The sequence below is a fragment of the Diachasma alloeum genome, unplaced genomic scaffold (genome assembly GCF_001412515.2).
Source record: "Diachasma alloeum isolate Michigan unplaced genomic scaffold, Dall2.0 Dall_scaffold_01249, whole genome shotgun sequence".
NCBI classification, from domain to species: domain Eukaryota; kingdom Metazoa; phylum Arthropoda; class Insecta; order Hymenoptera; family Braconidae; genus Diachasma; species Diachasma alloeum.
Genome location: NW_021681358.1, coordinates 5,005 through 27,080, shown reverse-complemented (window position 1 = coordinate 27,080; position 22,076 = coordinate 5,005). Strand labels below are relative to the sequence as shown.

The 22,076-nt window shown below is 35.6% G+C and overlaps 2 protein-coding genes across 10 annotated transcripts; one reads left to right on the top strand and one right to left on the bottom strand.

Annotated features, from left to right (window-relative positions):
* The first annotated feature begins 485 nt into the window (after window positions 1-485).
* LOC107046263 (DNA repair protein RAD52 homolog) lies at window positions 486-14,170 on the top strand. Of its 8 annotated transcripts, none has more exons than XR_001461526.1 (6): window positions 486-850; window positions 6,071-6,228; window positions 6,301-6,449; window positions 10,001-10,217; window positions 10,295-10,516; window positions 13,975-14,170. XR_001461526.1 is itself a non-coding variant. In XM_015268847.1 (6 exons), exons 1-6 carry the CDS (start codon window positions 824-826, stop codon window positions 14,085-14,087), a joined length of 831 nt encoding a protein of 276 aa, XP_015124333.1. In that variant the 5' UTR covers window positions 486-823; the 3' UTR covers window positions 14,088-14,170. The 8 variants fall into 8 exon arrangements, 6 of the variants coding, with proteins under 6 accessions (XP_015124333.1, XP_015124332.1, XP_015124335.1 ...); XM_015268847.1 differs by having other exon boundaries at window positions 6,071-6,221; window positions 10,295-10,468; XM_015268846.1 differs by having other exon boundaries at window positions 6,071-6,221.
* Window positions 14,171-18,355: 4,185 nt separating this feature from the next.
* On the bottom strand, window positions 18,356-21,714 carry LOC107046261 (glutamate-gated chloride channel). Of its 2 annotated transcripts, XM_015268844.1 has the most exons (5): window positions 21,692-21,714; window positions 21,077-21,419; window positions 20,694-20,846; window positions 20,158-20,432; window positions 18,356-19,790 (listed from the first exon to the last, which is right to left on the bottom strand). In XM_015268844.1, exons 3-5 carry the CDS (start codon window positions 20,761-20,763, stop codon window positions 19,080-19,082), a joined length of 1,056 nt encoding a protein of 351 aa, XP_015124330.1. In that variant the 5' UTR covers window positions 20,764-20,846; window positions 21,077-21,419; window positions 21,692-21,714; the 3' UTR covers window positions 18,356-19,079. The 2 variants fall into 2 exon arrangements, with proteins under 2 accessions (XP_015124330.1, XP_015124331.1); XM_015268845.1 differs by lacking the exon at window positions 21,692-21,714 and having other exon boundaries at window positions 19,551-19,885; window positions 21,077-21,525.
* Window positions 21,715-22,076: the final 362 nt, after the last annotated feature.

The following is a 22,076-nucleotide window of genomic DNA, read 5'->3' as shown; positions in this document are numbered from 1 at the left end:
ATCTATTGGAATATGTTTTGGAGCAGCCATAAACAAACAACATTCGCGAGATATTTTCGCGCGAAAAATAAATATTGTTCAACATTGGACAAAAATGCATTTTCATTTTATTTTTAACTGCTATTACATTGAGCAGTGATTTCACTCTCAATCTTGGTAATTATTTTCAGTAAAAAAAGAAAGAATTCACCTATTATAAGATAAAAATCACCCCATTAATGAAAGAGTGAGCGGGCCATTGACTATGAAAGAAATAGTACATGAAAAACCATGAATATATTTGCATTTTTTTATTTTTCTTCGCATTGTACATGTAATTTCATACGGGGCTAATTATTTTGACTTAAAATATAAATTTCATAACGTTCCCTCCAGCAAAATAAGTGCCAGTGGTGGGAGACTAAAGGCGATGAGGGCAAGCGTAAGTCGACCGGAACGCCGCTTTTGGCGCTCCGGCGAACTTGTCCCCTGATTTCTGGGTTCATCATACCTGCTTGTATCATACCTTAGTGGTATTCCGTTATTTCTCACAATTTATTATTCCATTACTGAATACAATATTTTCTTGCTTTTCAACTTTATTAGCGAACAATTTATTTAGTCGTAATGTCTATCGCATTATTATTTATTTGAATGTATCCACATTCGTTTCATTGAGTCCAGCGTTTAGTAAAACTCGGGAGAAGTATCGGCGAGCCCAAAATACACCTCCCCAACAATCCTAACCTCGAAATTCAAACGGAGTACTGCGATTTTCAAGATACCATTGTTTGTTTTCGGTTATCGTATCTTTAGTGCTTCATGATTGTTTTGGATATTAATTATGAACTTCCATTCTTGCATAAAGATTGTGAGTATCCAAAATAATATTATTGACCTTTTACCTCTTTCAATTTTTCAGTGTTTTGTATGACTCTGAAGTTTGCAGACAGAAATCTTCAACACACCATATCTGATGAAGACACGCATGAAAAAATCGTATAGAAATTTTCTATACGCAATCCGTATAGAAAATTTCTATAGGATTTTCGTATATGATATTCGGATATTTCTATACGGATATTTTTTATACAAATTATTTCTATACGATTTCTATAGGTTTGATCTTATACGACCCACTGCCACATGTATAGAAACATTTCGTATGGAGTTGCGACATTTCTCTACGTTTTTCTCCCGAGCGTTTAGACATCTTTTGTATGAAAACTAAAATTTATGTAAAAATTTATATACAGAAATAATTCGTATAGAGAATATTCGTATAGAAATATCCGAATATCATATAAGGAAATCCTATAGAATTTCTATACGCAATCCGTATAGAAAATTTCTATATGATTTTTTTATACGTGGAAATTGAGCAATGAGAAAATTTCAATTTGTCGGGTGTGACGAAATCTAATCGTGATGGTGGCTGAATATGTAAATAAATAAATTAGGGGTTGATTTCTTCAAAATTTAACTATGGAAAACCATTGACACGGCATATCTCACTCCGGAATTATTTTATTGGAAAAAAAACATGGTCACGATTTTCAATCTACGAAATTTCGACGTGATTTTTGTGGTTTTTTTCTGGTCCTATCGGTTAAAGTTAAATCCGCTGTAGAACACTAAATTTTTGGCAAGCGCCATTATTCATCAAAATGATCCGATCGAAAAAAGAAAAAGCATCACGTTTGAAGAAATTATAAATCTTCTCGTGATGTTCCTTGTTTTTTTTTTTGTAATAAATGTTTCATTAATGATTTATGCAATGTTTTCTACGCGGGAAAACATCAACAGAGGATATCTACGAGGAAGATACGTAGATTGGGACAAAAAACAAATGAAACGTTGGATTACAATAAAAACTCAACGTGAAATTTCTTTTTTCGATTTTTCTTCGATATTTCTATTGAAAATGATGGAATTACGAAAATAAATACGTTCAACATCGGATATCTTCTACAAAAATGATTATATTCTTAAAAAATTGACATTTATTCATGTTATTCTTAAAAACTCCCGTGAGTTTCTTCTTTTTAGGGCTACGCACGAGACGAGACTTTCGACAGTCTCGAAAAATATCCAAATTTCCAGTATCGTCTCGGTCTCGGTTAAGAGAATATCGTCTTGGTCTCGTGAGTATAAAACTTAGAAAATGGGAAACATAATTTTTCTTCAAAAAGTCACAGAGATGGTCAAACTTCATCAAAGGTCACAGGAGGATAGTCAAATTTTACGAGGGTCACGAGAGTAACAAGGGGCTGGTCAAAGTTCACGAGAGTCTTCAGAGGATTGTCAAATTTTCCAAGGGTCAAACATCACGAAGGTCTCAACGGAATGGTCAAACATCACGAGGGACATGTGGGTCACAAGGGAATGGTTAAATGGTTAAATTTCACAATTTTGCGTTGTAAATCTTACGAGAAATTTAGTCTCAGAGAAATGTGAAGACAAAAAGAATGATAAAAATAATGTGCGAATGTTTGAGAAAGTCCGAGCATTTTCTCAAACTTTCTAGAAAATCCGAGAATTTCCCTCAGGATATTCGACCCTCGTAAAATTTGACCATCCCCTCGTTCTCCTCGTGATGTTTGACTCTCCTGGACTGCAATCATCCTCTTGTGACTCTCGTGATGTTTGATCCTTGTAAAATTTGACTTCCCTAGTGACCCTCGTGATGTTTGACCCTCGATAAATTTGAGTACCCTCTTGTGACCCTTGTGACATTTGACCATCCCCTTGTGACCCTCGTGAAATTTGACTCGTGACTCTTGTGATGTTTGAGCCTTGCAAAATTTGACCATTCCCTTATGACCCTTGTAATCGTCACGATTTTTTACCGTTGTAAAATTCGACCGTCCCCTCATAATATTCGTCATGCTTGATCCTCGTGAAATTTAACCATTACACACAGAAAACGCTGTGCAGATTATCTGCACACTTATGCGGATAATCTGCATAGTTATGCGGGATTCACACATAAGCCGAAGTCACTCTCTTATGTGCAAATCATGCATAAATAGTGCGTGAATCATGCATAGTTATGCAGATTATCCGCATAACTATGCATGAAATACACAATTTTTATGCGGATTATCTGCACATCTATGCGTACTTTCCGCACAGATTTGGCATGATTTACGCATAAGGGCGAAATTTTGATGAGGATACGTCTATGTTTTCGTCATGAGGAGTCGTTTTGGGAAATTGAGCTTACAGGTCTAGATTTTTCTAGAAAATTCAAGGGACTTCAGGGAATTTCTAGAAATTTCGAGAGAATTCAAGGAGTTTCTAGAAAATTCTAAAATGTTCAAGAAATTTTTAGAAAATTCAAGAAAATGCATGGAGTTTTTAGAAATTTTGAGGAAATTCTAGGAGTTTCCAAAAATTCCCAGGGAATTGAGAAGCTTCTACAAATTTCGAGGAAATTCAGGGATTCTTAGAAAATTTTAGGGAATGCAAGGAGTTTTTAGAAATTTCGAGAAAATTTAAGGAGTTTCTAGAAAATTCAAGGAAATGCAAGAAGATTCTAGAAATTTCGAGAAAAATCAGGGAGTTTCTGGAAAATTTAAGTGAATTCAAGGAGTTTCTAGAAACTCTGAAGAAATTCCCGGAATTGCTAAAAAATTGAATAAAATTCTTAGGTGTTCTGGAAATTTGAATAAAATTTTAGTTTTCCAAAATAATCGAGGAATTTCTAAAGTTTTAAACAACATTCAGAAAAAAATTTTCAAGGGGAGACCACGGTGAAATTTGAAAGTCTCGACTCGGCCTCAACAGCCATTGGATGACTTTTGATATATGAAGGGATAGATAAAAAAGTGAAAAAAATTTCGGACTCGAACCGTTTTGCCCCGTATATCCACCAAAAACGTCATTTTTCACGTTTTTAGCTTAAAAAGGCTCCTTGGACCACAGTTTTCATCCGATTACAACTTTTTTTTTTTAATGTTCGTTATACTCCAACGAAAAAACCCAAGTATCCGTTTTACTTTATATTTATTAGATGATGAGAAAATGTTTTTTTTACTTTTTATTTTTTTTACTCTTTTTAGCAAATGCTAAAATTCGTTGTTTCCCCCCCATTTTTTTTGTTATAATATTTCGATTACGTATGATTACAAGGTGGAATAACGAAAAACAACTAGTTTTAACATTTGCTAAAAAGAGGAAAAAAAATAGAAACTAAAAAAATCATTTTCTCATTATCTGATAAATATAAAGCAAAACGGATACTTGGGTTTGTTCGTTGGAGTATAGCAAACATTAAAAAAAAAAAAGTTGAAATCGGACGAAAACTGGTACAAGGGGCATTTCTAAGCTAAAAACGTGAAAAACGACGTTTTTGATGGATATACGAAGAAAATGAATTCTTACTTTTTCAAGTTTCAGCAATGTTCTCATTTAAACCATTAAAAGGCAACCTGAGAAATAACTCTCATCCCACTCAGGAGAAAAAATTAGCGAAAACATCCCCGTAATTGAGTTTTTTGACCTTGCGTTTTTATGTGGAACTGCATCAATAGAATATTTTCTATTTAACAATTCAAAAGAATTGTCTAGCAAATTTGCGAGGATTTTCTACTAAATTTTTTCGTGCGTACTTATTTTCTTCAACTTATTTACCTTTTATAGGGGAGGCCGAGACAAACTGAAACTTAACTACCCACAGCGTGATGAAGAGTCGAAACTAATACAACAAACAGCGCTTTTTCACTTTCCTCTACTGTTCTATTTTGTCCCATTATCCCCTTAAATTATTGATTTAGAATTTACAATTTTTTCTTGCTTTCTCTATGAAATTCCGAATTGTTAAAGTCACAATTCGTTAAAGTTTCGGTGAGTACTGGCTTTTTTTTCTGCGGAACTCTTATGGGCGGAACATGCATAAATAGTGCAGATAATCTGCAATTGGTTACTAGCAGATTTCATACATACTTTATGCATATTTCAGGCATAACTATGCAGACTTTACACATAGTGGGAGGTTCGCGGAGCTTATGTGTAAAACCTGCATAAGATTGCAGATAATCTGCACAACGTTTTCTGTGTGCACCTTGTGATCCTCGTAATCCTAGTGATTTTTGTGACCTTTGTACAATTTGCCCATTCTCTTGTGACTAGAGTTTCTAGAGTTTCTAGCTCTTTCTTCTTTGCGACATATTTCTTTGCCAATTCCTCGCAAAATACACTTTGTTAAACGATTAGATATAAGAAATTCAGCGTCATGACTATAGCATCCATTGTAGATCCCTGAGAATAATAATTAGAAGCAAAGCAACAAATATCACGTAACAATTGGGAAAGAATGTGAAGTGTGATTTTTTTTCCTTTCGACATCATTGTTCGTATAGCAGATATCCTATGTTAAACGTATTTATTTTCGTAATTCTACTATTTTTCATGGAAAGAACGAAGAGAAATTGAAAAAAAACATTTCACGTTGAGGTTTTATTGCAATCCAACGTTTCATTTGTTTTTTGTCCTAATCTACTTATCTTCCTCGTAGATATTCTCTGTTGATGTTTTCCCTCGTGAAAAACATTGCATATATCATTAATAAAACATTTTTTACAAAAAACAAGAAACATCACGACCAGATTTATAATTTTTTCAAACGTGATGCTTTTTCTTTTTTCGATCGGATCATTTGGATGAATAATGAAGCTTGCCAAAAATTTAGTGTTCTACAGCGGATTTAACGTTGACCGATAAGACTAGAAAAAAAGGACAAAAATCACGTCGAAGTTTCGTAGAATGAAAATCGTGCCCATGTTTTTTTTTTTTCAATGAAATAATTCCGAAGTGAGATATGACGTGTCAATGGTTTTCCATAGTTAAATTTCGAAGAAAGCAACCCGTAATTGATTCATTCACATATGTAGCCACCGTCACGATTAGATGTCGTCAGGCCCAACAAATTGAAACTTGAAATTTTCTAATTGTTCAATTTCCTCACCAGATATGCTCTGTTGAAGATTTTTGTCTGCAAACTTCAGGGTCATTGTTTTGTTCATAGCCCTTCTTGTTGATTTCATTCTTTGTGATTGTTGACATACAAAACATACCGTCGATTTTGTAGCCATTAGCAAAGCAATGTATATCGCCAGAAAAAAATTCCAACGGAATTCTTAAAGACTCGCATACTGGGACGTATAATGAATTAGTTGCCATCGCTAATGAAGTATTTGGACAGGGAAATTGGAGTCATGCAATCACAAGCCAAACAGTAGGTAGGAGGTAATACAGAACACGATAAATTTTCAGCAGAGGGTTATGGCGATTAGGATGCAATGAATTCATTTCCTGCAGATTTTGTGGAATATGTTCTGGGAAAGTATCAAATTGGATGCGCCGCCTTTGTCAGAGTGCAATTGGCTGATGGAACGTTTCATGAGGAGCTCGGTTATAGTAATGCTGAGTCGTCGACGAAAGGCTCGGCTATTTATACAGCACGGGTGGTATATCGTCAATTTGTCATCATTTTATGACTTGTAGCTCATAAGTCAACCATGAACTGGCAGAACGGGCTTTGATTGAAAAAAAATTTTCTTTGTATTGAGGGGCTACCAAGGTGAAGTTTGAAAGTCTTCGGTTGATGGAAATGGTATCACGTGAGTCTTGATATATCATAAGGTACCGAAAAATAGCAAGACAAATTTTAGACTCTCTTCATTTTACCTCTTGTGTCAAATGAAGGTGTCGTTTTCCGTGTTTTTGACTTTGAAAGGCTTCTCGTATCACTATTTTCATCCGATTGAATTTTTTTTTTAATTTTCGTTAGATTTCATGGAATGGCAGTAAGTAGTTTTATTGATTATCTCAATTAGACCATAGCAACATTATTTTTTCAGTTTATTATTCCTTTTGTATATTCCTCCTGTATGTAAAAATCCATTTCCTGAGTAATTAAGCAATTAAATAGTAAATAAAAGGTGTTTAATGTTATATCCTAACGGACCTATGTGAGAGTCAGTAGAGAGTACGGTGATTTCTCTATTTGTTCCACGATTAGAGAGTAAGTAGAGAATGGGTAGAGAGTTGGGGTAACAGGGCAGATTGTCTACTCTCCAATGCTTTGAGAGAGTAGATAGCTGAGGTGAGGGATATGCTGACCCTTATTAACTATGGCCACTGAGAAATTTGACCCTCTAACCGACTGACCCTTGTACTTGGGACCTGTTTGAACTCCCGGAGCTCAAACTTTTGGACCCTGGAATGTTTTCAACTGAACATACTCTGATTTCATTTGAAATTTTTTAATTGGATCTTTGTGACCCTTATAATTTCAGACCCTTAATATTCCAGACCCTTAAATTGGGACTCTCAATAATTCTGACCCTTGAAAATATTGAAAAGTGCAACTTTTGACCCTTAAACCTTCAGACCCTTGGACTAGTCGTACTATCTACTCTCTACTCTTGTAGAGAGTAGATAGTTGGGATCGGATGCGTGGTGGGGGCTACTCTCTACTCGTCTACAGAGTAGATAGTTGGCGGTAGGTGCTTGGTGGGGGCATTCAGACCCTTATTTTTGAGACCCTTATCGTTCCTCATGACCCGTGAAACTTGACCCTCAATAGTGCTGACCCTTGAAAATGAAAACAGTTCAATTTTTGACCCTTAATATTTCTGACCCTTAGACTAGCCGTACTATATACTCTACTGTTGTAGAAAGTACAGTGAACTCTGGTTAGAGTCGACTGTTTTGCAGGATAGGGGAAGCGAATTCGGAGAATTCGACTCTATTTCCCTGCCCCCACTACGCGCTCACGCCGAGCCCGACTTCCGAGAACTGGGAACGATAAAATGAAAAATACTATTTCTTTTCTCTCTCAATTCAACGCTTTATTTTAATGATAAACTTTAGTTCACAGCTTCAACCATAATAGCAATATTCATATAGATTCAGACGATTTTTTTATTATCAATATTTTTAATTTTATTGACTATATTTGATCACAGAAGCTTTGTACCTAACATTCCATAGAACAGATATATTTCTTCTGGAGTTAACGAACCATGTGAATCAAAAATGTTACAGTCGTTTTCTTTACCTCGCTTCATTATTTTATTTAATCCAATTTCGAATTAATTTTATGCCAAGAAAACGAGATTCTCCCCCCATGACAGCCAGAAGTGGACTAAATTTTTTGATCGACAATTCAAATGCAGAATATTTTATTTTTCGTCTTTACTCGAATCGGAAGACAATAGCAATTTGAAAAAAATATTGGAGTGTTTACTCTCCGGCTTGCGTGGGGACAGAGTGGGGAAGCGCTCGAGGGGCGAGCCAAAAAAATTGAGGGGAAGTTCGACACTAACTAATATGCCTCTAACCAGAGTCCACTGTAGATAGTTGGGATCGGATGCGTGGTGGGGGCTACTCTCTACGCGTCTAGAGAGTAGATAGTTGGCGGTAGGTGTGAGGTGGGGAATTCAGACCCTTATCGTTCCTCATGACCCGTGAAACTTGACCCTCAATAGTGCTGACCCGTGAAAATAATAACAATTAAATTTTTGACCCTTAATATTTCTGACCCTTAGACTAGCCGTACTATATACTCTCTACTGTTGTAGAGAGTAAATAGTCGGGATCGGATGCGTGTTGGGGGCTACTCTGCTCTCTACGCGTCTAGAGAGTAGATAGTTGGCGGTAGGTGGGAGGTGGGGGCATTCAGACCCTTATTTTCTTTAGACCCTCATCATTCCTGATGACCCTAAAAATTTGACCCTAAATAGTGCTGACCCTTGAACATGTATATGTACAGTGAAATTTTAGACTCTTAAAATTTCTTACCCTTAGACTAGTCGTACTATCTATTCTCTACAACAATAGTTGGGATCGGATGCGTGGTGGGGGTCGTACTCTCTACTCTCTCTAGTCGTACTCTCTACTCGTTTAGGGCATTCAGACCCTTATTTTTGAAACCTCGCACCTACCGCCAACTATCTACTCTCTAGACGCGTAGAGAGTAGAGAGTAGCCCCCACCACGCATCCGCTCCCAACTATCTACTCTCTACAAGAGTAGAGAGTAGATAGTACGACTAGTCTAAGGGTCTGAAGGCTTAAGGGTCAAAAGTTGCACTTTTCAATATTTTCAAGGGTCAGAATTATTGAGAGTCCCAATTTAAGGGTCTGGAATATTAAGGGTCTGAAATTATAAGGGTCACAAAGATCCAATTAAAAAATTTTAAATGAAATCAGAGTATTTGCAGCTGAAAACATTCCAGGGTCCAAAAGTTTGAGCTCCGGGATTTCAAACAGGTCCCAAGTACACAGGTCAGTCCGTTAGAGGGTCAAATTTCTCAAGGGCCACAGTTAATAAGGGTCAGCATATCCCTCGCCTCAGCTATCTACTCTCTCAAAGCATTGGAGAGTAGATAATCTGCCCTGTCAGCCCAACTCTCTACCCATTCTCTACTTACTCTCTAATCGTGGAACAAATAGAGAGTTGGACTCTCCACTGAGTCCGCTAGGGTAAAAATAAATATACTATAATCTTGATAGATTTTATATGGCCTGCAAAAATGAAAAAAAAAGTAAACCAAGAAATTAATTTATCCATGATTTATTTTAGATAATAAAAAAACTATTTTTATTTCTATGGAATTTAACGAATATTTTAAAAAAAATGTTTAAACAGGATGACAATTGTGGTGCGAGGCGTATTTCAAAGCCAAAAACACAAAAAAACATCTTCGTTTGAGGGACGGGCTAAAAAGGGCTGGATCAAAAATTTTTCTCACTTTCTCAGGTATCCTATTATATACTAAACTTTTAAATATGATCTTGGTAACTCATCTAGTAGTTTATTGACATCGCATCTTTGAAATATTTTCAAAGTGAAACGGATTCTAAAAATTAATCAATTGAGTTACGATGAAGTTTTTCTGATTGACTTTCAGAGATATTGACAAAGAATTATAATATTATACACAAATTTTCACCACAAGTCGTTCTATCACTTCACCGTGAAAATGTGAAATTTTATTAAACTATATATTCTAGTCTTCAATAACTCATGGATTGAAAAAAGCTCTCATCTGCTTCGGTGGTATTATTGAGGATAAAATAAGCAAGATTATTGGAAAGAAGCACAGGCAAAAACTTAAAACTTGTGATACCCCATTGTCCACTGATAATCAAATTGTTGATAAGCCAGAAGTTAAGGCAACTTCATCGACTATTGCTGTGAAACGACCGAAAAGTCCTACTGAATCGACTGGTATGGTCTCCGACATTTCTGATGTTTGAATGTCCTTGTTCCAGGAATATCCGCATATCTGTGAATTATTGCTTCAGATGATTCAGAAGTTAATGCCAAACCTAAGGAAGACTTGAATGAGCCACCAGCTAAGAGGCTAAGTTTAGAAACTCAACCAACTACGAATGATAAACCTCTAATACTAATTGATGGCCGCTCAGTTACGCCATTTGCCAACATCCTCATTACTCCATCAGCTACTAATAAAATTGGTAAATCAGCAGTTGAAACTGGGCAAAGTTTGAAATCAACTTCCACTGGTGCTTATATTTTCTTATTGAGTACTCGAATCAATTTCCGTCTGTTTTGTGTAAGGCAAAAGTGTTTGTTTTTAGTTGAAAAATGATTTACATTTTATAGAAAGTACTGTCCACCGTTAGCTATTGCTTTGCTATCGTTTTTGCGGAAAGAACGGATTTCGCCACGAAAGAAGTTTCAGTTTCGCGGTGCCATTCAATTGTCGACCAATTTTGCGATATCTTCATAAAACCAAGTGGCATCGACGTGAACAAAAGATAATCAGAAGACACCATGTCCGTGTTAGCAACATGTAGACGAACATTGTCATAGAAAAAAATCTCTTTTTTGCCAGTAATTTCACATCGAGCATGTTTGCCGTGAACTTTCATCAGTAAACTATGACGGTTCACTAGAGATTCTCCCGAATTGTAGTAAAAATGTAGTGTTGCTGAAGTTTTGTTTTGTAGGTAAGAAACTTAACATTTTTGATGTAATAAAAAAAATAAAATGTTTATACTTTGCCCGGATATTATATGGGACATTCCATGTCAACTCAGCCACCCTGAATTGTTTTAGTTCTCAAAATCCTGAATTGACATGCTGACAGTCAAGTACTACATAAGTACATGCTTTCTCTAAATTGTCGCTCTTTAATATCAATTGTTTATCTACGACATGTGTCAAAGCTCAAATTTTTAAAAAATCATATCTTGCAAGCAAATTGACAGATTTTGATGAATAAAAAAAGATTTTTTTTCGTTTTTTCATGTCCTTTCCAAAGAAAAATACGACAGTACTACGAGGACAAGTAATAGCCCTTTTTTCGATTTTTTTATTTTTCAAATTCCACTGTTACACAGGGGCCGGTCGAAAATCAATTAATTATTTTTTTCTTCGATGGATAATAATAAGACACAACTCGTTCAGGGTATTTCAAATTGTGATTCTCATATGGAGGTGAGAAAAAAAAATTTATGAAAAATTCGTTTTTTTGACATTAATGGCTATAGGCGGGGTAAAATGAACAGCGGGGCAATACAGACCCCGGGACAAAATGGAACTCCTGTAAAGTTTGAGGTTTTACACAAATGATTAAGTTCTCTACACTTATTAATAAAATATTCAATTTTAAGGAGTTTGAATATGCAATCAGACAAATCCATGGTGGTCTGAAGAACAGCAAGTTGAATGGAATCTAAAAAGCTCAACAGATTTAATTCATCATTATATAATAAATATCTTGTCATATGACAAGATAAATGAGATTAAATCTATCTTTGAATTCTACTGGGTATGGGAAAATATTCAAGTGGCCCGGGGGGGAGGGGAATCAGTTGTGGGTTTCAACGATCATGCCCCCTTCGGGATTCGATGAGCAATGTGTTGGCTCACGAGGTTTACAACGGTCAAAGAAAAGGGACGGGTTATGTAATCGAACAGATGGAACGTTCTTAAGGGCGAAATAATTTCTGAGGTTCACAGGAGAAGGGCAAGGGTTGAAGTGCGAAAATCAAATGTGGCAAGGATCATCAATTGCAAGGGTCCTACCTTGGAAGGGTTAAACCTCAGATGGATCACAACTCGTGAGTCTCGGACCTCGTAAGAATCATAACTCATGAAGGTCAAACGATGACCAGAGTGCAAAAAGAGCGGCAGGCAGGACAATCTCAAGGATTAAACTGCGAGAGTCAACCATACCTGGAGATTTCCCTGCCTACTTCTGCTGTTTAACCCTTGTCAACGCTTCACCCTTGCAAGTTATGATTCTCGCACTGTTGGAAAAAAATTGAAAATTCATAGACAGTTAACTAGTAATTTTCATGAGGAAGACACTGAATCTGTGTCAGAGGGCAGAATCATGAAACTTCAGTTTTCACTGAAAATTAAATGAAATTTCAAATCTTTAAGCAGCAGGAAGATGAGAATTCTCTGACTTCCTAGAATGTAAAATGAAATCGTATGAACATTCAGTACCAAATGACGCTAAATTATCAATATATTGAAATTCAAGAATATATTGACTTGAATTTTCCCGATTTTTATCAATTTCTAAGGCAAAATTGAATTGAAATTCACGGTTTTCATTGATTTTTACATGAAGTTTTGAATTTTCAATGCCAAAATTCCTTGGAAAATCAGTGGAGTTATAATGAGATAAAAGTTTCCGAAAAGTGTACCGAAAATTTCGGCTTGAATTTTTCAACAGTGTGCGACATTTGATTCACGAGGTATGACACGCGCGACGTTTGACCCTCGCAAGGCATTTTCTTTGATATAATTTCCTTCTTCATATGTAATCTGTAAGCCAACGTTACATGAACAAAGAATACTGAACTCATTCCTCTTATTGGAAAACGAAAGAAGCTATAGGGGTTTCATTTTGCCCCGGGGTCTCTTCTTGCCCCCAGATCTGTTTTGCTCCGCCTGTAGTCATCAATGTCGAAAAAAAAATTTTTTTCATGAAAAAATTTTTTTTTCTTATTTTCATATGAAAGTCACATATTGAAATACCCCGAAAAAGTTGTGTATTATTATTATCTATTGAAGAAGAAAAGAATCAATTGATTTTCGACTGGTCCCTGTGTAACAGTGGAATTCGAAAAATAAAAAACTCGAAATAAGGGCTATTACTTATCCTCGTAATACTATCGTATTTTTCTTTGAAAAATACGTGAAAAAACGAAAAAAAAAATTATTTATAAAAATCCGTAAATTGGTTCGCAAGATATATTTTTTCAAAAATTTGAGTTTTTGACGCATGTCGTAGACAAACATTTGATGTTAAAGGCGAGAAAATTTAGAGACAACATGTACTTATGTAGTACTTGACTGTCAGTATATCAGTTCAGGATTCTAAGAACCAAACAAATTGAGGGTTGGCTGAGTTAACATGGAATGTCCCATATACGAAATTTGACAGTTTATGAACAGCACTTTCGCATCGGTAGGCGAGTGTTATACATATATGAATAATGTGAAAGTTGTATTACTCACGTCATCTATGGAAAAAGCAAACATAAGTTCAAGTAGCTAGGACATGGTGACTTTTGAATAATCAAAATCATTATTGGCAAGTAATTTTAGGTAGGGCATATTCATCATAACCTTTCACCAGTAAATGATAATTTCAGCTACAGATTCCATTGAATTACAATAAAAAAATTTAACGCTTCAACAATTATTGTGTAGGCAAAAAAACATGATATATTCGATGCAATGAAAAATCACAATGCTTATAGTTTAATCGAATGATATAGACTATTTTCTTAACTGATGGATAGTATTTCAACTTACATAGATAACCATACATAAGGTATGTTTGATGGTTACTTATGCACGAATGATATTACTTATGTGATCTTTGAAAAAAGTGGAAATTAATTCAAGTACCTAACCTTACAAAAATGGTTCTGAAATATTTGAATTGATGAAGAAATGAATTTTGCACTTTCTTTCATGATTTTCGTAACTATGACAGATGAGAAAATACGGCTAGAACGGAAAAGGAAACAGAAGCAGAAACAAGAAGAATTTCGGAAACTGATGAAAGAGAAAAACCTAAAAAATGATGACCAACCAAGCAGATATTAACAAAATTACTCTAATTGTAAAACTATGTTGAATGAAAAATGATTTTTCTTTAATAAAACAAAGACAAGCATCGAATTTTTTTATATTTATTCTCCATTTTTTTCTCTATTATTTTTCATACTTTGTATTCAATTACATCAGTAGTAGGTAAAATTTTTATGTTAATCTCATAATACTGTTATAGGGCTTGTTTATTTTTTCTCTTTTTCTCTTTTAAGAACTTCTAAATATCAATAATTGAGCAACCTTGCAGCAGAATGAATACGGCGTCTTGTGTTGTTTATTATGTCGTTTTTATCCACGTTTACAAATCTTGTCTCGCATAAATTGAAATAACTACTTTTTGTCTCCATAAGTTTGATGACGTTTTCTGCACACAATTTTCATGCTATATCTTCTCAGCTTTCAAGTGACCACTCGAGCACTCGTTGAATATAATTGAATGAAATAATTTAATTTCATGCCATAGATAAAATAAAATTTTATTCAGACTTACCACTGCTCATTTATGTTTATGGAAAACAATTTTATTGATTTATATTTAACACTGAGAGAAAAACGTCAGAGTTCTCAAACAAGTCTTACTTGTGCCAAGAAAATAGTTTTTTGAAACTTATAAAAAAAGGGATTTTTTGTGTGCCAACTATGCAGAGTGCGCTGAGATGAAAAATTTTGGTCACAAAAATAGATTTAGTAGTCAAAAAAATTACCTTCTCTGTACACACAAAAAATGTCATTTTCAACACTACTTCTTCGTTATTCGATACTCCCATGCGTATTTTGCTCCCGAAAAATGTTCGTTTTATGGGAAACAAGGGATATAGTAGTTTTTTGTTTCAGCTATCTAATAATGAGCTCGAGAAATGAACCTTTATTTCGCGCCGTGCAATAAGTCGAGTTTATCGCACGCTGCGCTTCTCGCAGCCTGCTCCAAACTGAACTTCTGCACGACTTGACATAAAATATTATAGAGCACTCGGTAATAAATTTCGTTTTCAACGAATGTGTAGTTTACAGGCCGAGCCGAAGGCGAGGTCTGTACACACATTCGTTGAAAACGAAATTTGTGCCCTTGTACTCTAATGCACTATTAAATGAAACAATCATAATAATATAGCAATCTTGTAACTTGGAGGCAAAATATTTCTTGATAAATTTTCCTCTGGATGAGATATTTTCATCCTGAAAAGGCACAGTCTCATGTGAATTATCCGCCTCTTGAGCCAAATATTTCGTTGTCGAAAGCAGAGCAATTATGCATATTTGAGACTTTCGAATTCGAACCAATTTTGACTTCGTTTTTGGCAATTTTCAATTATAGCGATTTTATTGACCCAAACAAGGCTTGTTTGAAAACGTGTTTGTTTTTCTTTCAGTGTTCTTACAAGGGTAATATAACACGGATATAATTTTAAAAATTTCTCACAGAGTTCAATAGCTCCCATTTCAATGGTGACAGTGTTATTTTTTCCGTTTATGGTGTTTTAATTAAATAATTCAATCGTGATTGATTTTCTTATTACGACCCGCGTTAATGAGATCTACATAAATTCAACAAAACCATTAGAGTAATCAAAACTTTCTCGCACTGAATATATGAGTGTGCTTTTTCATTGCCAAAAATAACAAATGCAAGTAAATGCAAATCTAACCATTTTAATTATTGACAGAGCTCGATTTGATTGTGACACGAGATGATACTTATATTAAATATATCAACATTCAATATCATTAATATGATTAATAAACAAATTTTCTACGCTCCTTTGGTTTTGTTTTCCTTTTTTTGTTTTCTTTTTCAAATTTATCCCATTTGGGCATGAAACTAAATATTGTGACAGTTATAAAACTCATCTCGTCCTCGTCAAATCCATTTTATTTTCATATATATATTTATTTATTTTTCTTTCGTTTTCAGGTGTTACGCAAGGTTTACTTATAAATGTTCGTCACATTAGCACGTTTCGTTCTACATCTCGTGTTAATTAGGTTTATTAATTCATACATCCTCTTTTCTGTATTGTTTTTTAAGTATTCTAAAGTTCCTCACTTTCGATTTCGTACTTCCCATCTAGTGTGCATATACTCCTCTCAATGGTACAACCTTGTGGACGTTTCTTTTTAAATTGTCCTTTATTACCCATTTTTTTTCTTTAAAAAGGTATATCAGCATGCATGTAAACCTGAAATACCTAAATACCTGTATATTTCTCGGGAGCATTCTGGTGCGATTAAAAAATGATTCACACCAGTCTATCATCGAGTCACTTTTTAATTCATATTTTTGACGGTTTTAAAATTTTTCTCGTAGTGGTCCATTCGCTTGAGCGACATGATTTCGTTCGTTTTCTTTGATTTATTTTTCATTTATGAAATTCACTCCTCCTTTGCAGATCAGGGGCATTCTGAACTGCAATGGAACATCTTGAAAATGTTTCCATGTTGGGGTTGCATTCTTTCCCCTCTTGATCGCCCTGTATAGATATGCCAATTGTATCGTTGTTTAATGTAATGTTTGTGTTTCACTGGAAACCTTTTGAGGACTGATAATTATTTACAGTGGGATGGCGATTAATTTTGAATGAATATTAATGCATGAAGTTTATTTTTTTTTCCTTCCATTTTATTGTTACATTTTATAGTGAGTGCAACTATCAACACTAACAGTGATTATTTTCTAGAACGCCTCGTATCATTTTTCAATGTTTTTCAATATGTTCTCTTTATTCACGTTCTTCATTTAATCTTCATTTATTCCACAATAAAATATGGAAATTCTCATCCCATTTTACATACGAGATTTCCTCTAATTCTTCTTGTTTTTCTTCAATCAACCGAAAATTATAATTCATGACTCGTCGAGGATATCTATAACAATTACTTTCCAACGTTTATATCGATATAATCCATGCTTAATTTTTGATTGAAAATATTTTTTCAATTTTGTGGGTTTATTTAAATTATTCAATCAACTGTATATCTCAGTTGCGAAAATCTTTTATAATTTTCTCTCTACTTTTATGAATAGGCATCGATATTGATGCCTGAAATGGGCGGAGAAAAAGTTGGAAGAGAGAAACGGAATAAAATGTTGAAGGAAATAAAGATAGCGTCATCGCTCTTCATTTTATTTCAAATTAATGGTTCTATCAACATTGGAATTTTTTTTACTCTTGTACCCTGCCCAATCCCTTCGATGCAATGATATAAATTCCTGTCATCCATGCGTCCCATTCGTTGACGAGCGTCGGGCGCGATCGACGCTAAATTTACCGGTCGATTAGCAATTGAAACGTAAAATAGACCATTTGTCACTCATCGCCAATGATTTTGCAGCTTTACCTCTTTTTAAATTGATGTAGTTCTCAAATTGTACATTCAGAAATAATGAGTCCCAACGAATTAACTCATAGCGTTTCTACTCTATTTTTGTTATAAATCAATACTATCCTGAATTGCTCAGGAGAGTGAGGTCTCAGTTGCTTTCTAGACTCTATAAAATTAAAAAAATCATTTTTTGTTTCATTTCGAATTGTTTCTAGATTAACCCCGGTTTATTAATTTTTTCATCACGCTGTGCGAAAAAGTAATTTTTTAGGCACGCTTCGCGTGCCTAAAACGTCCCTTTTCCGCACATTGTGATGAAAAATATCGTTCGATACTCGTGGGAAAAGTGTTTTTTGGCACATGGGAGGTTTATAGCACGAGCCGAAGGCGAGTGATATAATCCCACGAGCCAAAAAACACTTTTCCGCACTCGTAACGAAATATACTATTTCAATGACATTCTCATACGCATTTTTAAAATCCATTTCAGCTATGGATGACAAAATTGTGCCAGTTAACGAATAGTTTATAAATTTTTTGCATTACAATTTTTTGATGAAACTGTGTGATGTCCTCGTATAAAAACCTCTTCTAGACATTGGTATAATTTTTGATTTACTTATTTTTATATGTTTCTCCGATTCCTTTCAATTTCTTACCATAGATCACCCAAGCTTTCTACGACGACTCACGTTGATAGTTGAGTGAACTTGTACTTTTTTTAATTCAGAGGAATATAGAATACTCATGGCAAGCTCGTTTCGAATTAGTGGAAAGAGAAATTTTTATTTATGTCGCGCCGTGCAATAAGTCGAGTTCATCGCACGCTGCGCTTCGCGCAGCTTGCTCAAAACTCGACTTCTGCACGACTTGACGTAAAATATTATAGAGCACTCGGTAATAAATTTCGTTTTCAACGAATGTGTACTTCACAGGCCGAGCCGAAGGCGAGGTCTGTACACACATTCGTTGAAAACGAAATTTGTGCCCTTGTACTCTAATGTACTATTCTTCGCTCTCCATCGAGTTGTATATCGTGAGGCTAAAAGTCTGAATTGAATACTCTTTTGTTTTATTTTTTATTTTTTTCTCTTCATTTTCATATAAACAGGACTCACTGACTGTTATAACAAGATACTTGCCGATACATACATATAATAATTATAAATGTGTATGCATATTTTATTTCTCTGCTTTTCTTCTTCATAGTTTTTCTAGATCATTTCAAAAGGCCGTGACTATCGAGACCCCCTTCATAAACGTCACTCTGTGGCACGCGGTTCATCACTCAATTTATTAATGCTACAAATTTCGCATTCACTCAAATGATTCATTCTCGCCCAAACTCGTTTTGTGTAGAAGTGTTCCCCGAATTTATCTTTATATTAATAACTCACTTTCTTTCCGGTTGCTTTCTTAATATGTTTGAGCATTCAATCGTATGATCTCGACACCTGCAATCCTGGTATAAACGATTGATTGTACCGAGCACATCAACGAAGGATATTATTCAATCAATTTGTTTCCGCGTTATTCTTTCTTGTATTGAAAATTTGCTCAAGTTATTCCAATTTTTCATAAATAAAAATGCTTTTTCCATTAAAGAAATTAATATCAACTCGCCCTTAGATTTTCATTCTTTCTATAATCATTTACACTCGTTCCTCAGCTCATCTTAGTTTCCTCTTCTCCTCGAAAGAGGTACATAGACCAGTAAGCAAAATTGAATACGACAAACATGAATGGAAAAGCAAAACGTGCTAAAACGTCAATTCTTGCACTTCCCTTAGCATGACAGGTAAAATAACGCATTGGTATAAGACCAAAGCAGCATTTCTCCGTTTGACTCAGTGGTAAACGTGAAAATTTATTCTTTGGTTTGTCAGATGTGCGATGTAATAGTGGTGGTGGTGATGGTGTTACCACCCGGGAAGATACAGGTGACGTTGAATCACGCGATGGTAATCTAGACGACATACCACCTGGTGAAGATTGTTGGACATCACCATCTGCCGTATGTGTTGACAAAGTTGGTGATTGTTGTTGACGATGGCGTGGACGATTATAGGAATTGTTGTGCTGATGGTGCGAGTGTGAATGGTGAGAATGCTGATGACGGTTACCATGGTGCGAGTGATGATTGCGTGCCCGATGACGTGTGTGTGGATGATAAAAATGGCCGCGAGCCACATCGTTCCTTGATCCAAGATGTTCATCCTCCTCCTCATCTTCGCTATTCATTCGTCGTCTACTTCCTCCCGAAATAGGTACGTGGACCAGTACGCGAGGTTGAACAGTGCGAATACGAGAGGAAAGGTGATCCGTGATATTACATCGATGCGCTTGGACCTCGTCGGGAACTTGGAAAGCCACGACCTGCAGCAGTTTTTTTTCTGTGGTTGCATATGTATTTCGCACTGGCGCATCTTATCCATTGACATCGTATCCTCCCGGTGTCGGACGAGAGGCTTCTGAAAGAAATTGGACGGCTCTTGGTTTGGTGTAGGAACACCATAGATCGGATTCTATTTCCTTTCTTTTTTTTTAGAATTTGTTTTTTTTTTCTTCAACTAACTGTAAAGTCCCGATCCATTTCTCCAACTTTAAAGGCTTTCCAAGTCTTTAAGGTCTTTGTGAAATTTTGATTTATCTTCTCAATCAAATGACTCTTGTCCGATCCATGATCATGCAAACTTACAACTAAATTTTTGATTATCTACTATAATTCATTTGAGAAACTGACCATCTGAAAATTTGTTGAGCCATCCGGTTCTAGCAGTTCCGTTGCCGGATCGACGGATGCTGAATGTTCAATTTCACGATATTTCTTCTTCATATTCTCCCGATGCATATCGCTACGTGAGGCATAATTGACGAGTGCAAATTCAAGTAGCGCACCAAACACAAATGTCAAACACACACCAGTCCAAACGTCGATGGCTTTCGTATAAGATACCGGTGGCAGTGAGGCATTTATTCCAGATGTTTGTGTTGCCATTGTGAGTAGTGTCGTCACTCCTACGCAGGAAGAAAACCCCCAGTGGAAAGAAGGAATGAAAAGAGAAAAAAAAAAAGAAAATGAGATAAATGGAAAAATCAATCGTTATTCCCAAAAACCAATAAGACTAAGGAAATCGAAACATCAATAGCGAATGAATTCTTCATTCCATTAAACATGTAAAAACTAAAGGCAATTCTACTCATTCCTAACACTTGACAGTATATCATGTGGAAGATCAATAAAGTTAAGCCACGTAGTGATTGTCCATATCGTCTTACCGAGTGATACTCGGGCAGGCACGGCGCTCTGATCCAGCCAAAAGGATACCCACGACACAATGACAAGCATACAGCATGGAATGTAGATCTGAATGAGATAGTAACTGAATTCTCTTTTAAAATGTAAATCCACTTTCAGACAGCTGTATTCGCCTGAAAGATATCAATCATTTTATTGACAATCCGCCATTAACAAACACTTGTCTTATGATTATTTCAGAATAATAACACTAAGAAGAACTTAATTTTATTATTCTGCAATAGAATTCGACATATTATTGTTGAATAAATGAACTTCAAAAAAAGGTCATAGCAAATTCACCAGGTATTGTACTGGTATAGCAATGTATACTAGCATCCTTTATTATTCCTAACCTATCTACCTGGAATGAATATTGAAGAATTGAATAAATAACACCTCCTGGGATCACGTCTTCAAGTAATATCCCCCATGTATGATCGGGAGAGAAATCTAATGACCAGCCAATCTAGAATGATATTGGTAACTGACTATGGTGCACTACAGTCTATTACCAGTATCTACAAAAGGAAGACTTTACGCAATTCAAGATATTCGATTCCTAATTAATTACTTTCACTAGAGTCTCAACACAGTTTTAGTCGAAGAAAAAAAACAATTTGTATAAAGGCCACCACATTGCTATTTGAGCTGCACAATTTCATTGAAGTCATTTTTGTGTCAATTCCAGAAGATATATATTCTCTCTGTGCTACTATTAAATTAAGCCGTGGCTAAAAGCACTATGCGTGAAATACGCCGACCTGCGTATTACACGCAAGCTCTACGTGTGCCACGCACGGATGCGAAAGAGCCTGCGTGTGATATGCAAGCTCTGCGTGTGCCACGTATGATTACGAAAGTGTCCGCGTGTTCCGTACACGGATACGAAAGAGCCTGCCTGTTTCACGCACGGATACGAAACAGCCTGCGTATTGCACGCAAGCGCTGCGTATTACACGCAGGCTTTGGGGATTACACGTAGGCTCTGCATATTCGTGATCATGCATGGTACACGCAGAAACTGTGTGTCATACGCAGAGCCTATGTATCACACTCAAAGCCTACATACCACACGCAGGCTCTTTCGCATCCCTGGCGAATAAGGATCCATGTTGTAGCATGGATGTAGCATGGATGTGCATGGATGTCATTTTAAGGCGAAAAATGGGCCAAAAATGATTGGAATATAATCAAAAAATTATTTAAATGCTGATAGACAAACAATTGGTCCCAATTAATACCCATTAATAGGTTATTTTGTATAATTAGGAGAAATTATTGATGGTGTGCTGTGTGGTAAAGAAGTTCAGATGGGAGAATGCCGCGAGATGGCGCCAGTGTTAAATTATCGAGTCGGCGGT